At 42.4% G+C, this 20,297-nt stretch overlaps 1 protein-coding gene across 2 annotated transcripts in view; it reads left to right on the top strand.

Moving 5' to 3' along the window:
- The window catches only part of AHCYL2 (adenosylhomocysteinase like 2), a 146,800-nt gene extending 129,250 nt beyond the window's left edge, over positions 1 to 17,550 (top strand). For both annotated transcript variants that reach the window (XM_080931919.1, XM_080931918.1), the window contains exons 12-17: positions 2,151 to 2,245; positions 8,747 to 8,845; positions 12,243 to 12,311; positions 12,410 to 12,488; positions 13,748 to 13,868; positions 14,418 to 17,550. In XM_080931919.1, the coding sequence (XP_080788045.1) occupies positions 2,151 to 2,245; positions 8,747 to 8,845; positions 12,243 to 12,311; positions 12,410 to 12,488; positions 13,748 to 13,868; positions 14,418 to 14,424 (470 nt within the window). In that variant the 3' untranslated portion in view covers positions 14,425 to 17,550. The remainder of the gene's footprint in view (positions 1 to 2,150; positions 2,246 to 8,746; positions 8,846 to 12,242; positions 12,312 to 12,409; positions 12,489 to 13,747; positions 13,869 to 14,417) is intronic.
- Positions 17,551 to 20,297: the final 2,747 nt, after the last annotated feature.

Raw genomic sequence — 20,297 nt, 5'->3', positions numbered from 1 at the left:
GAGTGTATGCCAGTGATCATTACATGAGCATGCTGAGTGCAGACTCCACCACTGAGCCCCATTCTCAGCCCTGCTGTCTTTTGTTTCATCCTAAAAGCAAGTATTTTGGGCTGGAGAGATGGCTCAGCTGACTGACTCTCTTCCAGAGGTCTTGAGTTCAAATCCCAGCAACCACATGGTGGCTCACAACCATCTGTAATGAGATCTGATGCCCTCTTCTGGTATCTGAAGACAGCTACAGTGTACTTATATATAATAAATAAATAAATCTTTTAAAAACAAAGCAAATATTTTGAGGTATGATGGCACACACCATTAATCCCAGCACTAGTGTTGTAGAGGCAGGAGGGTCTCTGAGTCTGAGGTCAGCCTGGTCTACATAGTGAGACCCTGTCCCCCAAAAGAAACAAACAAAAGAATAAAAATTAAACATGCTTCTGTATAGTCCCTATAAATTAAGACAGGGAAAGAGCAAAATTCTTTATAGAAAAAAAAAGGGGGAGTGGTTTCATTAATTTTAAAATAGGTAGATTTTTAATTTTAGGGAGGAATTTATTGAAAATGGCTAGTTTTCTCAGCTTGAGAAACTTATTATAACTGTATATTAGAACCATAATCACAGGAATTCTGTCTTCTTTTCTAATCCTCTCGGAGAGAGGAAATATGCGTGTTTATACTGGCAAGGACTGGGAGTAGAGGGCAGGGACTATGAGGAGCTGGTCTCACTTCGCCACCAGCCAGAGGCTCCTCCCTCCTCCCATGCTAGGCATTGAATGACTTATTTTTAGTAGATTAACTGGGATGAGTCCCATGTTGTGCCTTTTACCCATGTGTGTGCAGTTTTGTAGGTATAGCTCAGGAAGTCTAGGGGTGGTCCCTAGCATCTAAATTCAATACTTAATAAGAAATTCACAACTGTTAAAACTTTTTGAGATATAATTCTTATAGCACATTGTTCACCATTGAAGAATGTACGGTGTAATGGTTTTTACTAAAGATGTAGAGCATGCTGTCATGTAATTCTAGGATGTTTTTATCATGCCCACAAGAAGCCCTTTATCATAAATGGTCACTGTTTACTACATTCTTCACACACCTGTATCCCTGAGCAGCCACTGATCTTTCTATCTCTACATATTTGCTCTTAATGTGCACTCCATGATGAAGTCATACATTGTGTAGTCCTCTGTGACTGGCCTCTTTTACTTAACATGATGTTTCCAGGTTCCATCCACATAATAACATGTTAATATTTCACTCTTTTGTGTGTGCTGTGCCACACTTTATCATTTCAGATGAGCACATATAGATTTGGGTTGGTTTCACTTTGGGATGGTCATTAAGGATGCTGGTGTAAACAGTGAATCCAAGTCTTCCGTGGACATGTTTCCATCTCTGGTCTGTTTAACCAGGAATAACATTACTGTCATACAGTAACTCTACTTTAATGAATTACCAAACTATTTTTCAAAATAATAGAACTATTGTATAGTTGTACAAGCAATGCTTGAGAGTTCCAGCTTTTCTACAACCTCAACAACACTTTTATTATTGTACTTTTTTATTATTGCTGTCCCAGTGAACATAAATAGTATATGATTTTCATGCCTATTTAGATGGCCAGTGATATTCTCCATTCTTTCCTGTGCTTTTTGGCCATTGATATATTCTCTAAAAAACATCCTTTCAGATCCTTTGTTCATTTTTTAATTAATTGTTAGTCTTTATTGTTGAGTTGTAAGAGTTTCCAATACATTTCTAACAGAAATCTCATTTCAGTGTTTGATTCACAAAGATTTTATTCTGTTCATTAAGTTGTCTTTCAAACACTTCCTTATGGGGTCATTATAGCAAGGACTGTGTGTTTATTGATGTGATCCAGTCTGTCTGTCTTGTGTTGTTAATGTTTAAAGTGCTGTGTGGCTGTAGACTGTTGCAGAGCGTGAGGCCACAGGGATTCACTTTCAAGTCCCTCTAACATTTCTGTTAAAAACTAAGAGTTTTTCTAGTTTTTGCTCTTAAGAATATGATTCCTATAGAATTTTTTATATATTTCATTATATGTGTGTAGATTGTGTGTGTTTATATATTATATGAGGGAGGGGTCTAACTTCATTCCTTTTCATATATTTATCTCTTCTGTTTTTAAGGGAACAAGAATGTGGTGACCAGAGAGCACTTGGATCGTATGAAGAATAGCTGCATCGTTTGTAACATGGGACATTCCAACACTGAGATTGATGTGGTAAGATCCTCACTGAACATTACTGGGACCCTTCTTGTTTTTCATTCATTCTCTCCTTCCGAAGTAACAAACCAGAAGAAGGAAAGGCAGGGGCGGGGCATCAGCTCGTCTGCAGATGAGTCATGAGTATTCTAGAACAGTCCATGTCTGCTCACTTTCCAGCCCTATGGCCTGGCCTGTGCTGAAGGGCAAAATGAAGCTTTTCATTGCAACTATTTCAAATGATTGCCTCCTTACACCCAGGCTTGATTATCTACTCAGATTGTGAAACATTTCTTTCCATTTAAGAATTGGTGGCTGGATTAACTCAGTATGAATCAGAATGGAGTCAGAATTATGGGGATGTTTTACATAAAGATAAGGGAGCTGGTCCATGGAGACACTCAAAGGAGAGACCCGTGGTCTGGGATACGTATGTTGTCTTACAAGGGCTGTATCTATCAAACACTAGTTTTTTCTTTTCTCACCCTCCTTCACTGGCCTAGGTCTCCCTTAACATCTCTCTCAAATCATAGTAGCCAGGTTATAAGTACCACCTTCAATCCAAAGCCACTGTGTAACAGAATATATTCCCAGCCTGGGAAGTCTGCTGCTGTAGTTCTATAACCTGATTATATCCAACCAAACCTCTAATAAGTTACCCAAGTAGCAGTTAATAGAGGTGTATTTATTTCTTTTCAGACTTACCAAAGTGTCTCTCAGTATGACTTTGACTCTGGCTTTAAGTTTTTATGGCATTTTATGGCATGTCTGTCTTTCTCTTGGGTAACTAACTGGCTCAACCATAGCACACTTTCATCTCATGAGGGCTGCTGGGATTGAGCATCAGGTAAGCACCAGCTGATGCCGAGAGCCTTGTTGGATAATATTTATTTTATGTGGTTTTTCTTTTTAACCCCGTGTTGTATTCTTTTGTTATTAGAACTGTTTGGCTAGAGATGTGGCTCTAAGAGTCTTTGCCCCATATGCCCAGGGCTCCAGGTTCAGAGTTCATACCACTGCACCAGGAAGAAGGAAGGAACTAGCCAGCAAGACCTCCCAAAGCCTGTTGCTGTGTGGGTCTGAGTGCCATGCGTCTTTACACTGTCTTATCACTGTAGTTTGCTTACAGCTTCAGTGGAGCTGATAGTTGGTTCCTTGGCAGGGGCAGAGGTCCTCTTACATTCCAGTCATGTACTATGAGTGAAGGGGCACCTTTACTACATGGTCAAAGAGAAAGGAGGAAGACTTCCTCTCCAAAACCACGGGAAGCTCTGAATAACAGTTGCAGTCATCCAACTTGTACAGCTTTACTTTTACTCACTCCATGCCCTTGACTACTCTGGGAGAGTTTTTCTTAACTTTAAACTGGGAAGCGTAGACATTCAGTACACTGGTAAGTAATACGGCAAATTCTAATTGAAATTTAAACACAAAATTCTTCAAGTGTTTGAGCTGGTGTATATGGTAGTGCTCGCCTTTAATTCCAGCATTTAGGAGGCAGAGGCAGGTGGACCTCTGAGTTTGAAGCTAGCTAGCATGGTGTACAGAGTGAGTTTTAGGACAGCCAGAGCTACACAGGGCTCTGTTTCAGAAAAACAAAAAACAAACAAAAAAAAAAATTAGGGTGTATTGACTTCAAGACTTAGTTTATCCTTTAAAGATAGACTAGACATGAGTAATTCCTCAGAACAAAGGTCAGAAGACCATTTACCTTCAATCACAAATATTATTGTATGGTTGCTACATACCAGCTGGATATAGATGCTTGGAGTCAGTGAACATAACAGATTTCTACCCTCATAGAGCTTGCGTTTAAGTGAGAAGAAAAACTAAACATAGGAAATAAGTTCTTAGGAGAGAGAAGTAGAGATGGCAGAAGGGATGGAGAACTAGGTCAGTATTTAAGTAGATCAAACTGTGAGCCTAATGTTGAAAGTGTTACTCTGGTGAATTTATAGGTAAGGAGCACTGTAAGCAGCATCCGTAGCTGGTCCACATGTCCTGAGGTAGGAGCCCTCCTCTGTTTGAGGAGCGAAAGGAGGCTGGTGTAGACAGCACAGTGAGCACAGGCAGGGAAGGGAAGATGAGGTCTGAGAGGGGGCCTGACAGCCCATGCTAAGAAACAGTTATATTCTGAGAGAAACAGGCAGCATTGTAGGGTTTCTAATCTGGTTTAGTTTTAACATGATTGCTTTTACTTTAAAAGAATCGCCTTGGATAGCATGTTGAAACTAGGCTTGGTTTTGCCGTTATTGCTAGGTAGATCCCCATATTTGCTACATCGGGAGCCAAGAACCATCTCTCTCTTTTCTTTGAATTCTTCATGGCATAAGGTATAGTCCAGAGAAGATGCTGCTCAGAGGGCTTTTGAAAATTAAATTAGTGTGTGATGGTTCTGTCATAGAGCATGCAAGACAAAATTATAAGTAGATTGTTGGGAATTTAAGGCCAGCCAGGGCTGCATAAGATCCTAACTCAAAACTCAGCCAATAATTGAACCAGGATATCCATTTATTATTTAGCAAGTATATGCTGAATAGTTGTCCGGCTTTGTACCAAGTTTTAATTAGATGAAGTAAAAGCATTGAGCAACATCTTGCTGCTTGTGGAGTTTATATTCTTGTGTGGAAAATGGATGATAAATAAGTCAACAGTTATTGTCTGTGTGATATTTAGTGAAAATGCAAGAGGAGGGTGCTGAGAGCACTCTTTTAATTGAAACTGTCAAGAGAGGTGTTTCTGTGGCTAGGATGTTGGGGTGTGGAAGGCTAAATGAAAGGAAAAGCAAGACGTGAGAACTCTGTATTCAGAGAAGATGGTCAAGCAGGAATGTTGCTCAGTGGTAGAGCACTTGTCTGGGATAAATGCACAGTCCTGGGTTCCGCCTCACCATTGCAAAGAGGAATCGGAACAAACCAGGATGGAAGTAAAAGAGCTGAAGAGGCTGTGGTAGAGCCAGCAAGATGGCTCCATAAGTAGAGGCGCCTGCAGCCAGTCTGAAGACCTGAGCTGAATCCCTGGAACCCAGGTGAAGGAGAGAAGCAATTCCTGTACATACATGACCCTCTGAACTACACACACACCTTGTAAGTGCCAACACATACACAAAGATAAATAAATAGATCAGTAACTACATAAATGTAACTTGTTTAAAGATACATTCTGGCAACAGTAAGAGAATGAACAGGACAGAGGCGATGAGGAAGGTGGGGCTTAATGGACCATGGTCACTAGAGATTTATCTAAATAGAAAAGAGGCTACTGGACAATTTTGAACAAATAAATAAAAAATGTACCTGATGTCTATTTTTCATAAACCAGTCTGGCTTTTGTGTAAAGAAAACCCTCTGGGCTTGATTCGGTATGGGGACAGCAGGAAACTCTGTGAGGTTGAAGGCTGGCTTGGTTCATCGGTAAACAGTACAGTTGATAAGACTCAATGTTGTAACTGGTGGCATTTGCTAAATCAGATATAAAATGTGAAGAAAGGAGTGAAAGTCTCTGTGAATCACCCAAAGCTACTGTTTAGGTGAATTATTTGGTAAATACTCATCCAGCTACATAATTGATCTTTTGTAAGGAGAATTTGCTTAAGGAAATTCTCCTTAAAGCAAGTTAGTGTTATTATGTAATATTTATCCAGCTACATTTGTATTGTTTTGTATTTGAGCCAGGGTCTCACTCTATAACTCAGAGATCCACCTGCTGGCTAGGCAGATAGTTTTGTGATCTTAGTACTTGGGGGTTGAGGTAGTAGGAAGGGTTGGAGCCTGCCTGGGCTGCCTAGAGCACTCCAGGGAGAGCGCTGACTCTGTCTTCCCTCTCCCAGAAAGTCACTTAGGTTTTTTTTTTCCTCTTTTGGGTAGGAATTTTGGGTTTTACCTAACTTTGAGATATTGCTTGCTGTATATTTCAGGAAAGAATGAAAAGTGTTAGTCATTTAGAAAGCTGTACTTTTTCTCTTGTCTCACGTGGAAGATCCACGTGATTGTCAGCTTCATAGTTCAAGCGATAAAGCACTGTATACACATACACATGCTTTCAGGGCTTCCGCTAACCTAGAAGTATTCAACTCAGTCTTGCTGTTGATTCTGTTTAAAGGACTGGAACCACAGCTGTCCTCCCTTTAGGGTGTCCAGAATTCTGTAAGATCAGTATGTGTAGGCATAATACACTGACAGGGAAAGTGCCCACAGCAGAGCCAGTTTAGTGCACCCCACCCCACTGCCCTTCTTAAAGTAAACCCCAAAGCACATGTTTACCACAACCTCCCCGCCTTCCCCTTCCCCCACCCCCAGCTGGTTGATTCTAAGAGCTGTTCTTGTCCCAGCCATAGGGTAGGGAAGGTTCTCTGGAAGAACAATTAGGCATCTTGATGGGGAGGGCACTGGCTCTCCCTGGAAAGTGCTGGAAATAAGTTAACCAAGTATCTTTGACCCTCCTTTGAAAGGGCTGGCAAAGGTTTTTCCTGTATTGTAGCCATTCCTGTGCCTTTTACTGCACTGCCTCCTCTCAGCACTGTTTTCTTAGTTCTAAACGGTTGCTCTTTCCACCATGTTCTTCCCAAGGAGCACTTCCTAAGATGGAGGACTCTCAGTATCATGTTGTCAGTTCTTGCTCCAAGTCACCTCTGGATTACTTTTCCTCTGGAAGATTAATGATATGAAACAATAAAATCCTAAACAACTAAACATCTCTCTCAATATAAGATGCATGTGTTACCACAGAGCTGTGTGCTTTGGCCAGAAGGTGGTCATACTCGTCCATATGATATTTTCAAAGGCTAAAGGTTATATTTTGTATTTATCCCTAATTTCTTCAGTTGTCTGCTTGCTTCAATTACTCTAGCTCTGTTCACATCATTTACTTAAAATTTTAAACCTGTGGTGCTGAGGGATCCAATCCAGAGTTTTACACGTGCCAGGCAAGAATAGTACAACTAAGCCACATATCAAACCTCTGTCCTTGTGATTGTTGTCATTGCTGCTGTCCCATCCTCCTTTTCTCCCTTCCTCTTCTTTGTCGTGTTCTTTTTCAGTGTGTGACATAAACTCAGTGGGTTTATCTCCTTAGTCATTCCCTGCTGCTGCTCTGTGCTTATTTGCTGGTGTGAGTAATGTTAGAATGACCATTTGTTTCTGCTTTCGTTTATGAAGATTCAGTATAGCCTAGGCTGGCCTTGAACCCTTGATTCTCCTTCATCCCCCAATTAAGGGCTTGTACCACTACACCTGGTTTATATTAAAATTCTTAGGCACTTAAATTCTTGACTTGAATAAGTGTTTGTTATAGGAGTCGAACAATTAAACTAATTTATAAAAGATTAGTTTTCTATAACATCGTGATAGTTATTGCCAGATAGCTTTTTAGAATGATTAAATCAATTTATGAAACTTATGTCTCAAATTTTGCATTCCCAACATATCTAATAAAGAAATAATCCAAAACATGAATAAATGCAGTTCTGAATACACTAAAATGCAATTATATGTCTTTTTGCACTATTCAATTGTTACTTCCTCACAGAGGGAGGGAGGAAGAGGGAGGATGATTTTCTAAGCATTAACTGAGCACTGCATTGTATGTCTAGAGAGGATTGGGAAATTGAAAAATGAAAAGATACTGTCTCTGCAGAAATGGCTCACATTCTTCTCTGTGTTTGTCTTTATTACAGAGTCTAGAATTGCTATTTAGCTAAAATGCTCCTCTTGTCTGGGGTCTAGTATTTGACAGTATTTTTACAAGCATTTTCAGTTTTACCACATGAATAGGCTGGGGTAGTTTGGAATATGGACTCCCTTTCTGTTTCAATTGCTTATTGAAGAAGGAGGTAGTTGTCCTAAGTCTACACAGCCTGTGACTCTCATTTCATTGCTGACAATGAACTTACCGTCTTTTCTCTTACTGTCTGAATACACAATGCACAGAGGTGGGAAGAGGGTGGGCCATTGGGCCCTTCGCTCTACCACTTGTGTTCCTCTGAAGGCCGCCTCACATTTGCACTTAGGGGAAACCAGCCTTCGGAGCAGGCGCAGACGGTGATCTGGGGCCATGAGGGCGGAACTCTGGCCCCAGCATGCTCTTTAGGACTATTCCACTTGACTCTGGTCTGTCCTTCTGTCTTCAGCACCATATTAACCTGCTCTTGTTTGCATGTTGCTTTGTATTTTCTTCTCACATATGTATTGTTTTGTGTCCCCAACTAAAATGTGAGCTTGTTGAAGGCAGAAACCATGCCTTTGGTTTCTTCTGTATTTCCATAGCACCTTTTACTGTGCTCAGCAGAGAGTGGGCGTACAGTATATGTTGTGGAAGGACCTCCCGAGTGATCCCTCCCTGGCTGGGCCTAAGATTACATTCCCTGAAATGGAACAGTCCTAACCAACCCAGGACAGGTATTCTCCATCTAGCGTGATGGTTGCTTCTTTCAACTTGCTATTTAAAATGGCTCCCTTCAACTTCTGTCCCCAATGTGGAGGACTTGCCCCAGCTAAGGACGTTCTCACGTGTGTGTTCCAGGCCAGCCTGCGGACACCAGAGCTAACCTGGGAGAGAGTGAGATCCCAGGTTGACCATGTCATATGGCCTGACGGCAAGAGGATAGTCCTGCTGGCAGAGGTAAGGCTGAGGCTGGCCAGGGGGCGCCATCCCCGCTCCTCCCCCAGTGCACAAGGTTAACTACTTTACCAGTGGGTTCATTCAGCGATTAAGAACCTATTCTGGTTCCTCACTTTTCACCAATTATCCTGTCTCCATGTCAGTCTGCAGGTTGAGTCAGATGTTGACTATTATTACTGTTGAAGGAGTTAGCAGAGAGATTCACTGCAGCTCACGGAGACAGTGTCGTTTGTGGGGTTTAATCAGTAAGCAAAGTAGGTATTCCTGGCTACAACTCAGGCTGTCTTTGCTGCTCGTGTCTCTATTTTAGTGCCCTTTGAACTGATGAACTGAGCCAGGTGTGTAGTAAGCACCCGGCTTGTTCTGTGGATGTTGCTTGATGGGCAGTTCCCCATCCTGTTCATCAGTTCACGTCTGTACACGTGCTAAGCAAGAGCTCCACCCCTGAGCTATACATTTCCAGTCCTCTTTAGGGGGAGGGGGTATCATGTACATGTCACCTCCTGTGCTTGTGGAGTCAGAGGACAACTTGCATATGGGTCTCAGGGATCAAAAGCTGAGGTGCTCAGGTTGGCAGGCAGCAGGTACCTTTACCTGCTGAGCCACCTCACTGCCCTCACACTTGGTCTTGACTTTCATTCCTTGTAGCCTTTATGCCATTTTCTACCATTTTCCAGTAGGGAGGCTCTGCCCACCTATCCTAGGATTCCTGGGTTCTGGGGTTGCTTGTTTTTCCCATGAACCTTTCTCTTTTAAGGAAAGGGAATAAAAAGGCTTTCCCTAGCTTTCAGTTTTCTTTCTTATTATCAAAGAAGCCAAGTATGAAAATGTAAACAAATCCTCTCCTTCTGTAGGAACCCGCAAGGCCAACTTTACATATCCTTACTGTTCTTTTATCTTCTGTCCCAGTTTAGCTGACATTCTTAAATGCTTTAGGGCATGTCTGGGAAGGCATGTGTGTATAGTTCAGAGAACAGGTTGTTAAACGTTTATTAATAGCCTTGACGTCAGCCCCCTATCTGGCAACATGTCTAAACTGCCCTGGGAGGTCTCTCTTAGCAGTTTTGGTGATAAAAACAGACACTAAAGGTGTTTTTGGCTATATAGCTGAACAAAAACAGTAGTCAGGCTTCCTAGGAAGCAAAGCAAGAAGAGACAGCATGGGGCAAATTTTAGCTCTCTTACCGTCTACAGTGTCCACTCAGAATTCGAGGCCACCTCCCTTTGGAGCAGAAAAACAAACTGAAAAGCACAGAAATTGTCACCGCTCCCTAAATCCAGAGTTGTCTCCCTCCCAGCATGGAGAGATTGCTACATGCCTTGACTCACTCCTTTCCTAAGACGGTCAGAAGAGCTCAGCCCTCAGGAGAAGGAAATGGGAGACTTTAGAGAAATGCAAGCCTGTGCACAGTCATCAGTGTCCCGTCACTGCCTTTATTCCTTTTTATACAGTCCCAGAAATCGCTTAGAACATTTATCACATTTTCAGTGCTTTCGTTTGGATATTTCCAAAGAAGACCTACAACAAAGGGGGAAATGTTCAGCACCACTAATCGTCAGGAAAATGGAAATTAAGCCACAGTGAAGTATTACTTCATTCCAGTAAGAATTACCATTATCAACGAAGAAGATAAATTAGAAAAAGCGGATGAGCTTCTCAAAAGCTTAACAACAGAATTATTGTGTGTTCCCATAATCCTATTGTTACACATCACAAGAAAACACATCAGTCTGTCAGATACATGCACTCCCTTCCTCATTGTGGGCTCTTCACATCAGCCTGGGCGTGGACTGACTCACAGACATGTGGTTCATGCACTGGATACTGTTTTACCATAAACTCCTGTCATTTTTTAATGTGAAGTCAGCCAGGCATAGACAATCCTGTATAATCCAAAAACATTGGTTATGGGGCCAGAAGTGGTGGTGCATACCTGTAGTCTTGGCACTCAGGAGATAGAGGCAGGAGAAGTAGGAGTTCAAGATCAGCTTTGGCTACCTAGTAAGTCTGAAGAAGGCTTGGGGTATATAATAAGACTATCATCACAAAAAGAAAAGGTTAAATCTAGCATGATTTATAATATCAAATAAATATAAGTCAACAAGAGAATGCCCAAATAAGCCAGAATAATGCTATCCAGTGGATGTATGAGCCTTGTGTCCAATACACTGATCTCATAGAAGTTGTGAGAAGAATAGATATTGGTAAGCCAGACATTAATCTCGACAATTTAGGAGACCGAAGAAGGAAAATTGTGAGTTACAGGTCAACTTGCTTAGATAATGAGTCTCTATGTCACATACACATACACTCATAAACACACACACATACTCCCATTCTTCACACACACACACACACACACACACACACACACACACACACACACACACGATTGCCAGGGCTTGGACTGTAGGTGGTTGTAGTTCGGCAGAAGCTGATCAGTGGAGCTAGGAATATAAATAGTTCTGGCCTTCTGTCAGCACACTGTGACTATAGGTAACAGTTAAGTACTGGACATTTTGAAAAGCTGGAAGAAAGTATTTGAAAATGATAAGTGTTTGAGGAAATAGATATATGTACTCTTGTATTGAAACATTGCATGGCATCCTATAAGTAGTATAAATTTTGCTTTGGTGTATCAGTTAAAAATACATTTTAGATAAAAATCTTAAAACATTTAAAATATGGTTGCACAATGACTTTGATCCCAGCACTTGGGAAGCAGAGGCAGAAGGATCTCTGTGAATTTGAGGCTAACCTGGCCTAAATAGCAGTTCTAGGACAGCCAAAGCTATACAGAGAGATACTATCTCACCAAAAAATATATATATATTTTAAAGAAAAGAGAAAGAAAAAGGAAATAAAATGAATTTTAAAAGAACATCAATTAATTGTTTTGCAAGTGCCTGCTTTGTCTAGCAATCTCAATTGGGAAGGACTTGGAAATTGGTTATCATTCTTCCATCACTCCTCAGAGGCTAGCAAGGGTCCTGTCTCAGTCAGGGTTTCTATTCCTGCACAAACATGACCAAGAAGCAAGTTCCACATTGCTGTTCATCACCAAAGGAAGTCAGGACTGGAACCCAAGCAGGTCAGGAAGCAGGAGCTGATGCAGAGGCCATGGAGGGATGTCACTTACTGGCTTGCTTCCCCTGGCTTGCTCAGCCTGCTTTCTTATAGAACCCAGGTCTATCAGCCCAGGGATGGCTCCACCCACAATGGGCTGGGCCCTCCCCCCCTTGATCACTAGTTGAGAAAATGCCTTACAGCTGGATCTCATGGAGGCATTTCCTCAACTGAGGCTCCTTTCTCTGTGATAACTCCAGCTTGTGTCAAGTTAACACCAAACCAGCCAGGACAGGTCCTAATGCCCTCTTCCTTGCTTTTGATCACCAGGGCCGTCTGCTGAATCTAAGCTGCTCCACAGTGCCTACATTTGTGCTCTCAATCACTGCTACCACTCAGGTAAGCTCTGCAGTGAAACAGTTGGCTGAGGAGGGTCCTCAGAGAAAGGTCTCACAGCCCTGAAAGGTGTGTCAGCATGCATGTTTCTGCTTTTCTAGGCTCTTGCCTTGATAGAACTTTACAATGCTCCTGAGGGTCGCTATAAGCAAGATGTGTATCTGTTGCCCAAGAAAATGGGTAAGTTGTTCTGTGGGGTGGGTGGGGAAGAAAATATATTTTTGTCATATAAATTAGGAGCTAGGACTCTAGATTCTATTCCAAGGTCACTTGTGTAATATTCATACAGGAGGGTCTTGCATTTTGCTGTGATTTGAAATACCTCCCTGAGGGTTTCTTTGTTAGGGCCTATTGCATTGCATCACATTGTATGCTTTTCGACAAGGTCACATGATTTGGTCAAGGCTGGCATTGAACTCACTCCTGTTTCCTGTCTGGGATTACAGCATGTGCCTTGCCTACCAATTGAGTTTTAAAATTTTTCTGTTTTAAGGCATCATGTATGTAAAAAAAATCTCAAAGGAGGGGGGAAATGTCCCAATATCTCTGACTTTGTGATATCTGGCTTGTTCCAGTTCTAAGATGCTAAATAGCCTCTTCTTTTAAAGGACATAGGTTCCTGTAAGGGTTAATTATGCGGGTGATTGTTATAACAGAAAACACTAAGTGTGTTAAGGTTTTAAAGAGCCCATCTCAGGTACCCAGGTGACACATTGTATTTATACACTTAGGAAATAAATCAGCTCTGGTTTTGCTGTTACAATTTGCTATATTTTCCCTTTAATACAGTTTGGATGGGTTTGGTATGGTGGCACAGGTCTTTAATTCTAGTATTTAGGAGGCAGAGGTATGTGGACCTTGTGAGTTCAAGGCCATCCTAGTCTACATGGTACAGCCAGGGTCACATAAAGAAATCCTGTCTCAAAAAACCCAAACAACAACAAAAACAAAACAGTACAAAAAATGATCACAGTTTGGAAGGGTATGAAATGAATCAGAAGAATAGAGCAGTCTGTATTCTCTTTGTATGTGTAATGAAGCTATAAATACAGTCTATTCAAAAGATGTGAAATTGCTAACGCAGCATACATTTCTAGGTTCTTCCCCCAATTCCCACAGGTGTTAATTTTTCTAGAACGCATATATTGCGTTTCTAGCATAGTGTAGATATCAAGGCAGAACTAAAGGCTGAGTTTCCCATCATTTCCTTCTTTTCTGGGGAAAAGGCTTCCAAGTGGAGAGAGTTACTGGAAGTCAAGTCCCTGACTGGTCTTGAAGCTAAAGGCCATCATTCCTTAGAGTTGAGGACCTGAGAGCAAAAAGCATCCATTTTCCCATCATCTCCAAGAACTAGAACATGTCCAATTTTCTAAGGCCTAGCTTGAGGAGAAGAGCCAGATAGGAAACATGAATGCTTATCATGTCTGTGGTCTTTCTAGATGAGTATGTGGCAAGCCTACACCTGCCCACCTTTGATGCCCACCTGACAGAGCTGACAGATGAACAAGCCAAGTATCTGGGACTCAACAAGAACGGACCCTTCAAACCTAATTACTACAGGTGCCTTGGGCTCCCCAGAAATCAGAGAAGGCTGGGCAGTGAGGGGCTTCCCAGAGTACAGCTGATCCTAGCATCTTTTACCACATACCTATACATGAACTCAGAAGAATAGCACGTTTCTTCCACGTCTCCCACCTCAGAATACTCTGAGATCTTCTTTAAACATTGGTGTTCTCCACCCCCCTGCCTCAGGCCCCATAAATATTAGCCTTTTAAAATTACATCTTTGTTACTTATTTTGTGATTGTAGAGGTGGGTGCATGTTCACAATGCATGTGTCCTGGTTGCACATGTGGAGGTCAGAGGCTAACCTGTGGGAGTAGCTTTTCTTCTGCCATGTGGGTCCTGGGCAGACTGGCAGGCTTGGTGACAGCTGCTTCTCTCCACTGAGCCTTCTCGATGGTCACCGCTGTGCGAAAGAGCCACAGGAGTCTATGCTTACCACATACACCAGAGAAGTGTATCTCCCTGTTACATCTTTGGGCAGGCTCCTTATGTTCCAGCCCCACCAGCAGATAACAGCAGTTTCATCTTTCTTTTTCCCTCCAGGTATTAAGTTCCTGTAACGCAAGCCAGAGACATGTTAAGGAATAGAACCAAACCTTTTCTCCACTAAATCCAAGGAAGAACCCAGCAAGCTGCTTCTCCAATCAGAGCCCGCCGTGCTCATCCTGTGTGTTAGGTTATTTATTTATTAAAATCTAGAATCCTGTGCCTGTAGCCTTGGCCCAGAGTGTGGTTACTACTTCTGGGGCCATGAGAGCCACAGAGGACAGGCTGAGGAAGGAAAGAGATGGGCTAACCATTCCTAGTGCATCATTCGCATTGTTGCCCATTAATGGAATCCTCAGCAATGGCCATTTTTCTTTCCAGGCTCAGGAGTTAGTTCAGGGATGCCAGACTCCTTGTTACTTAGGATTTTCTGGAATAAATTTCAGCAGCTGCCTTTCTCAAAGCTTTGGTCCTTTCCCAGGTGAGGCCTTTTGGAAGCCACTGAATTAACAAGGCCTGAACTCTCGGCCTTATAAAAAGGCTGGTGAGGCAGGAATGGTAAGGTCGTGTAAGCTGCACCAAGAACTCAGCTGTGCCTGTGTTCGTGCCTGCTGGGATCTCTTCTCTCACCCAGGACTCCTTTCTTCTCCTTCAATATGTCCATTTCAGTGCTTTCTGGTTCTAAGAAGGTTGTGACTCCATGATCTTAACAGCTCTGGTGTTGGCCAGGCATTTGTTTTGCTTTCTAACCCTACTAAACTCTGCTCAGGAAGTAGCCAGCCAGTTCCACTGGGACCCATAGTTCTGCTTCCTTCCCATTTAACTGGACGGTCTGCTAAGAGCCCCCTGTACTGGCACCGTCAGAGGAGAGCTCCGTGTGGATAGTGCTTCTCTTGTTGCCTGAGATGATCTCTGGAACTGAGTTGGCAAAGATGTTTGCTAGAGATTTGGGAGCTTGAGACTTTGAGTGGGGTACAGCTTGATATCCTAGATGCAAGTCTGTCTGTGTTCCAGGAAAGACTGCAGCCTGGCTGCAGAAGACAGGAGACTCTGTAAAGTGTATCCAGATGATGAAACCTGGTTTGAGGGCTGGAGGTTACTCAGTGGTAAAGCACTCGCCTGCATTGCTATGGCCCTGTGCTCAGACACTGGGAACTAGGAAAGGGATGGGGCACTAGCTGGAACCTCATCAGACATTCATCCTTTGGCAGTTGGCCTTGGTGAAAGTGAGATCTGCAATCTGATAGCTTCTCTTTCTCTGCTGCTGCTGTATTGTTATTATCTGGCCCCTTCTGTTGAAGGATTCTGTGTCAGAGCTTAAGTAACTCCAGCATTATAAAATAGTAATGTCAACATTGTGAAGTTTCTCATTCTCCCCAAGAGTTGGGTTTTCTTTGCAGATGGACTGAATGGTTTCAAGGTTTCCACTGGGATCAGTTGGTTTCAAGAGTTAAAACCTGGAGTGATCCTAGAAATCTTGGTTGAATGAGTTCTCTCGTGCCTCCCTTTAGTGTTTGTTTCCCATGTATCTCCTACATTGTTCTTCTTCAAAGTCTCAAGATCAAGGTCATTCAAACGGCATCCAGAATCACTAAAACCTTCATCCAGATCTTCTCCCCTTGCTTCTTCTTCACTTCTTCTTCTTCTCCACTGTCTCATGGTCTTCGGGTGTGTCCTGGAAGCTAGTCTGGAAGTGTCCTTATTTTCTACAATAGGGAAACAACTTGGGTAGTTGGCTGTTTACCTTATGAAATGGTATACATTCTGGCTCACTCCAGAAGATGGACTCTTCACAGGGCATCATCTGAGGCTGTATTCTTTTATGTAAGGAAGATCATAAACACTGACAATTTCACCAGGATAGTCAATTCTATTTCTGTATTAATAGGATGCATCACTCTCCCACTACCACCTCTGTGTTGGTTTTTTGCTATTGCTGCTGGGGTTTGATGTTATTTTGCGATAGTCTCACTCTTGTAACCCAGGCTAGACTCTAAAGTCATGGCAGTCCTCCTGCCTTGGCCTCCTAAGGCCAAGTGTTACCATACCTGGCCTCTTAATTGGATCTGTTTAGCAAAGCTTCATGTCTCTGTGCCTCACCTTTTGTCCAGAGCAGATTCCATTAGGCAGATAATCGGGCTTGGGATACCCAAGTTGTAACCTGGTGATTTTCTGCAAAGCCTTACTCTCTACAGAGCTTCCTATGGCTGGTACTTACACAGTTCACCCTGCCACACCACAGAGAAGAGATAAGAGATCCACTCCAAATAAAAAAGGAGCCATGTGGGTTTCTAAGTTAAGTTGCACCTGGCTGCCTGTGAGTTGCAGATGACATCTATTCCCTTCTCTCTGTAGACCTCTGTGACATCAACCATTAATAAAGTGTCCAGAAATGGGGATGTGAGTCAGTGATAGGACACTGGCTTAGCATGTGCCAGGCCCCAGTACAGCAGGCTTGGGAGAGTTGGGAAGAAAGAAAGAAGGTAGCCAGGACTCCTGTCTAGGTTCTGTCCTAATGTTATAACCAAATCATTGTTCCCTCTAACCTTGGAATAAGAGCAAATTTCTTCTTACTCCAACTCTTCCTCTTACAAGCACTCCAGCTACCAAGAGACAAGGAAAAGAAGGCTGATTGCCTCTGGTTATGTAGCCCTGGACTGAGGGGAAAGAGACCACTTATCTACAATGAATTTGTGCTACTTCAAAGTCTTTTTGCTGTCTTAGTGGAAATACTGTTTCCTTTCTCTTGTTAAACAAAGGCCTCTAATCTCCCTTCCCTCTGCCCTCCCTCTCACGTCCCTCCTGGGAGAGCAAGGCTCCCCGGCCACATACTCCTGCAAAGCTTTTCTTGCTGCTTGGCTTTTCTCTGAACAGATCTGAAATTGCTGCTCCTGTGGTTTCCTCAGAATTAACTTTGTCATGGTTTTAAAAAAAAAAATCAGAATGCATTGTTGCATTAAGCTTTTTTAATAAAGGAAAATTATGGAAAGAAAATAGGTAACACCAGCAAATTATATATTGACATTGACAAGTCTAAACATATTATATATATACATATATATATGTAAAACACATATCTATATAAATAATCATCTAGTCTTACTGTCATCTTACTGAAAGGAACGAAGCCTTTAAGGATCACCAGTTCTGAGAAGCTCTTGGAAATCTTTATGTCTAAGTGATTGTATTAGATCAGCAATAATGACTATGTAATCTCAAAAAAATAAAGTATTCTTAAAACTGATTTGTGTCCTGGGAATATCACTTGCTTCTGTGAACTATGAATTTAGAACTAAGAGGTATGTGGGCAAAAATTAACAAGGCTGCCTGCCATAGGACAAAGATGTGAAAAGCTGGTGCAGTTACCAGCAGGTGTGTTAGAGTGACCACCTCCCTGAGAGTCTTGTTTTACACTGAGACACTGCTAACAAGTACCTTGTCCCTCCCCTCCACCCCTCCTTGACCCACACCTGGCTATGTGTATGAGGAACACACCTCTGAACCACAACCTTGAGGAGGTGAAGACTCTGAGATTAAGATTAAAAACAACAACCACCCTAAAGCACGGATCTAGGTCACCCAGTTCCACTGTGTTGCCTGGAGTCTGACTGTATCCAGCCATAGGAAAGGAGGAAGGAAGGAAAGAAAGAAGGAAAAGAAAGGGATCAGGTAGAGGTTTATCTTTTAAATCGGCCACTAGAATATGAGTCCAGTTGCCTGTTCTGTCTCAACCTTTGGTAGGGTAGCCATTAGGGGTAATTTGGGAACTGTGTATTCCTTTATCTATGTTAAAGCTTTATTAGCCTGTTGTATTTTTTAAAAAGTAGGACTGGAGAGATAACCCAGTGGTTAAGAGCACTGGCTGTTCTTTCAGAGGACCAAGGTTCAATTCTCAGCACACATAAGTTAGCTCGCCAGTATCTGTCACTCCAACTCCTAGTGATCCACACCCTCTGCTGGCACCGCACTGCAGTGTACTCTTAAAGGGGCCAGGGTGGGAGAGGAGCTACTGCTAGTGCACACTAGTGCACACCGACTGCAGAACCTCCAGTTCCAGGTCTCAGGCCTATATAGCCTCCGCTGTACCAAGTGCCTCTCGTGCCCTGTTTTATCCTGTCGGCCCACTAGTCTAGAAAACACTTGAAGACTTCCTGCAACATATTTTTAAGCTGTCTTAGTGCCAGGTACCATCGATTTTACAAATTAAATTAGCATTTGTAAATGGAGGGAGGGGTGTGTCTTGTCTCTAATTATTCCTATTTTACCATCAACTTGCTGTCAGAAGCCTGAGTTTGGAAGTAAAAAACCTAAGTTTTGGGGCAAGAGAATTTGGTAGTATAGTGTTGTGGGGTTTAACATAATCATGAGCGTTGTTTAAAGGTTTTGTTTTAGGTATGAATCTGGGTATGTACCTGTGAGTGCAGGTGCCTATGGAAGCCAAATTTACATACAGTGGTTGTGAGCCACCTGATGTAGGAAACTGAACTCGGGTTCTCTGGAAGAGCATCAAATGCTCTTAATGATCCATCTGTATTAGCTCCACTAGTATAGATTTTAAATTAATGGCAGCATAGACCAGCCTGACATTATCTCCCCAGGTATACTTTTGGATGGCCAGGGGTATTCATGATTGTCATTCTTTGGTAAATAAGCTGAGTGGCCTACAGTTTCTAAGTTTTCAGTTGATTGAAGTTTCTTATGACTTCATCCAGTTTTTTCCCCAGGCACCTTCCTCTTCATGACAAATTTTGAATATCTATCTGGGCTAATATTGAGGAGATTTATGGCCAATATTTTCTGCTTTACCATTCACTAAGAAAAGATTACATTCTGATTCTTTGAAATCTTCAAATTTCCAAGTCCCATTTCTGAAAATAAAGCCAGATGGAGCTCTAGGCTCAGCAGTTGCCTTTAGGTAGAAGCCATGGGGGAGACCGATGGCTCCTCAGTCCCACTCCAAACAGTGGAGGGATAAGCAAGAAAAAGAAGGCCTCAAAAGGAGACTCCGAAAGGATGTTACTGACGGGCTGGGCTCACCGGAGAAGTGTTTCTGGGGATGTCAGTCTGACTACAGGCATAGGAGACAGTGAACTCTTCGCTGAGAAGCCAAATGGGCTGTGCTGTGGCAATTGGGTCAAAGCAAAGCAGGGATAGACTGGGCATGGATTGTGAATTTTAATGTAGATTTACATTTTTAAGAGTTTTAACAAATTATACCCTGAAAAATTCCAAAATCAAATAGTTTGTGCCTTGAGCCAAAGACTTTCTTGGAAATTCACATGAGTGTATTTATAAAGCCAAGGTATTGCAACAGGAGATTTTCGCTCCCCAGGGGACATATTGCAATGTTTAAAGGCATTTTTGGTTGTCATAATTAAGGAGAAATGCTACCAGCATCTTTCAAGGACAGCCAAAAACTCTACTGAACAGCTTAAAACATATATATGGACACTCTCCCATAATTTTTCTGCCCAAAATGTTAATAGACCATGGATTGTGAACCCCTTTGCTAAACATACAGAAATGTTTGAAAAAGCCAATGAAGAACCAGGCATAGTGGTGCACCCCTGTAATCCCAGAACTCTGGAGATAGGAAGCTGTTCAAGGCCATCTTCAGTTAAGACATGTTTTAAGCCAGTCTGAGCTACGTGAGACCATGACTCAAAAATAAAATAAACATACAATCACAATGAAGCTTGGTGCTCCAAAGAAGCTTACATGCACAATGGAGAAGGTGTGGGACTGGAAATGGTGAAACGTTGGGGACCATGAAAAGTACTCAGCAGTTTCCAAGGAACATGGTCTCGATTGGTGTCCACGCTTAGCCTGCCGAGAGAGATCGCTCAGTGGTTAAAAGCACAATTTGCTCTTGCAGAGGACCTGAGATAGTGGCTCCCAACCACCTATAACTCCCAAGACATCTAACTCCTTCTAGCC

The sequence above is a fragment of the Micromys minutus genome (assembly GCF_963924665.1).
Source record: "Micromys minutus genome assembly, chromosome: 18".
NCBI classification, from domain to species: domain Eukaryota; kingdom Metazoa; phylum Chordata; class Mammalia; order Rodentia; family Muridae; genus Micromys; species Micromys minutus.
This window is presented reverse-complemented; position numbering and strand designations above follow the sequence as displayed.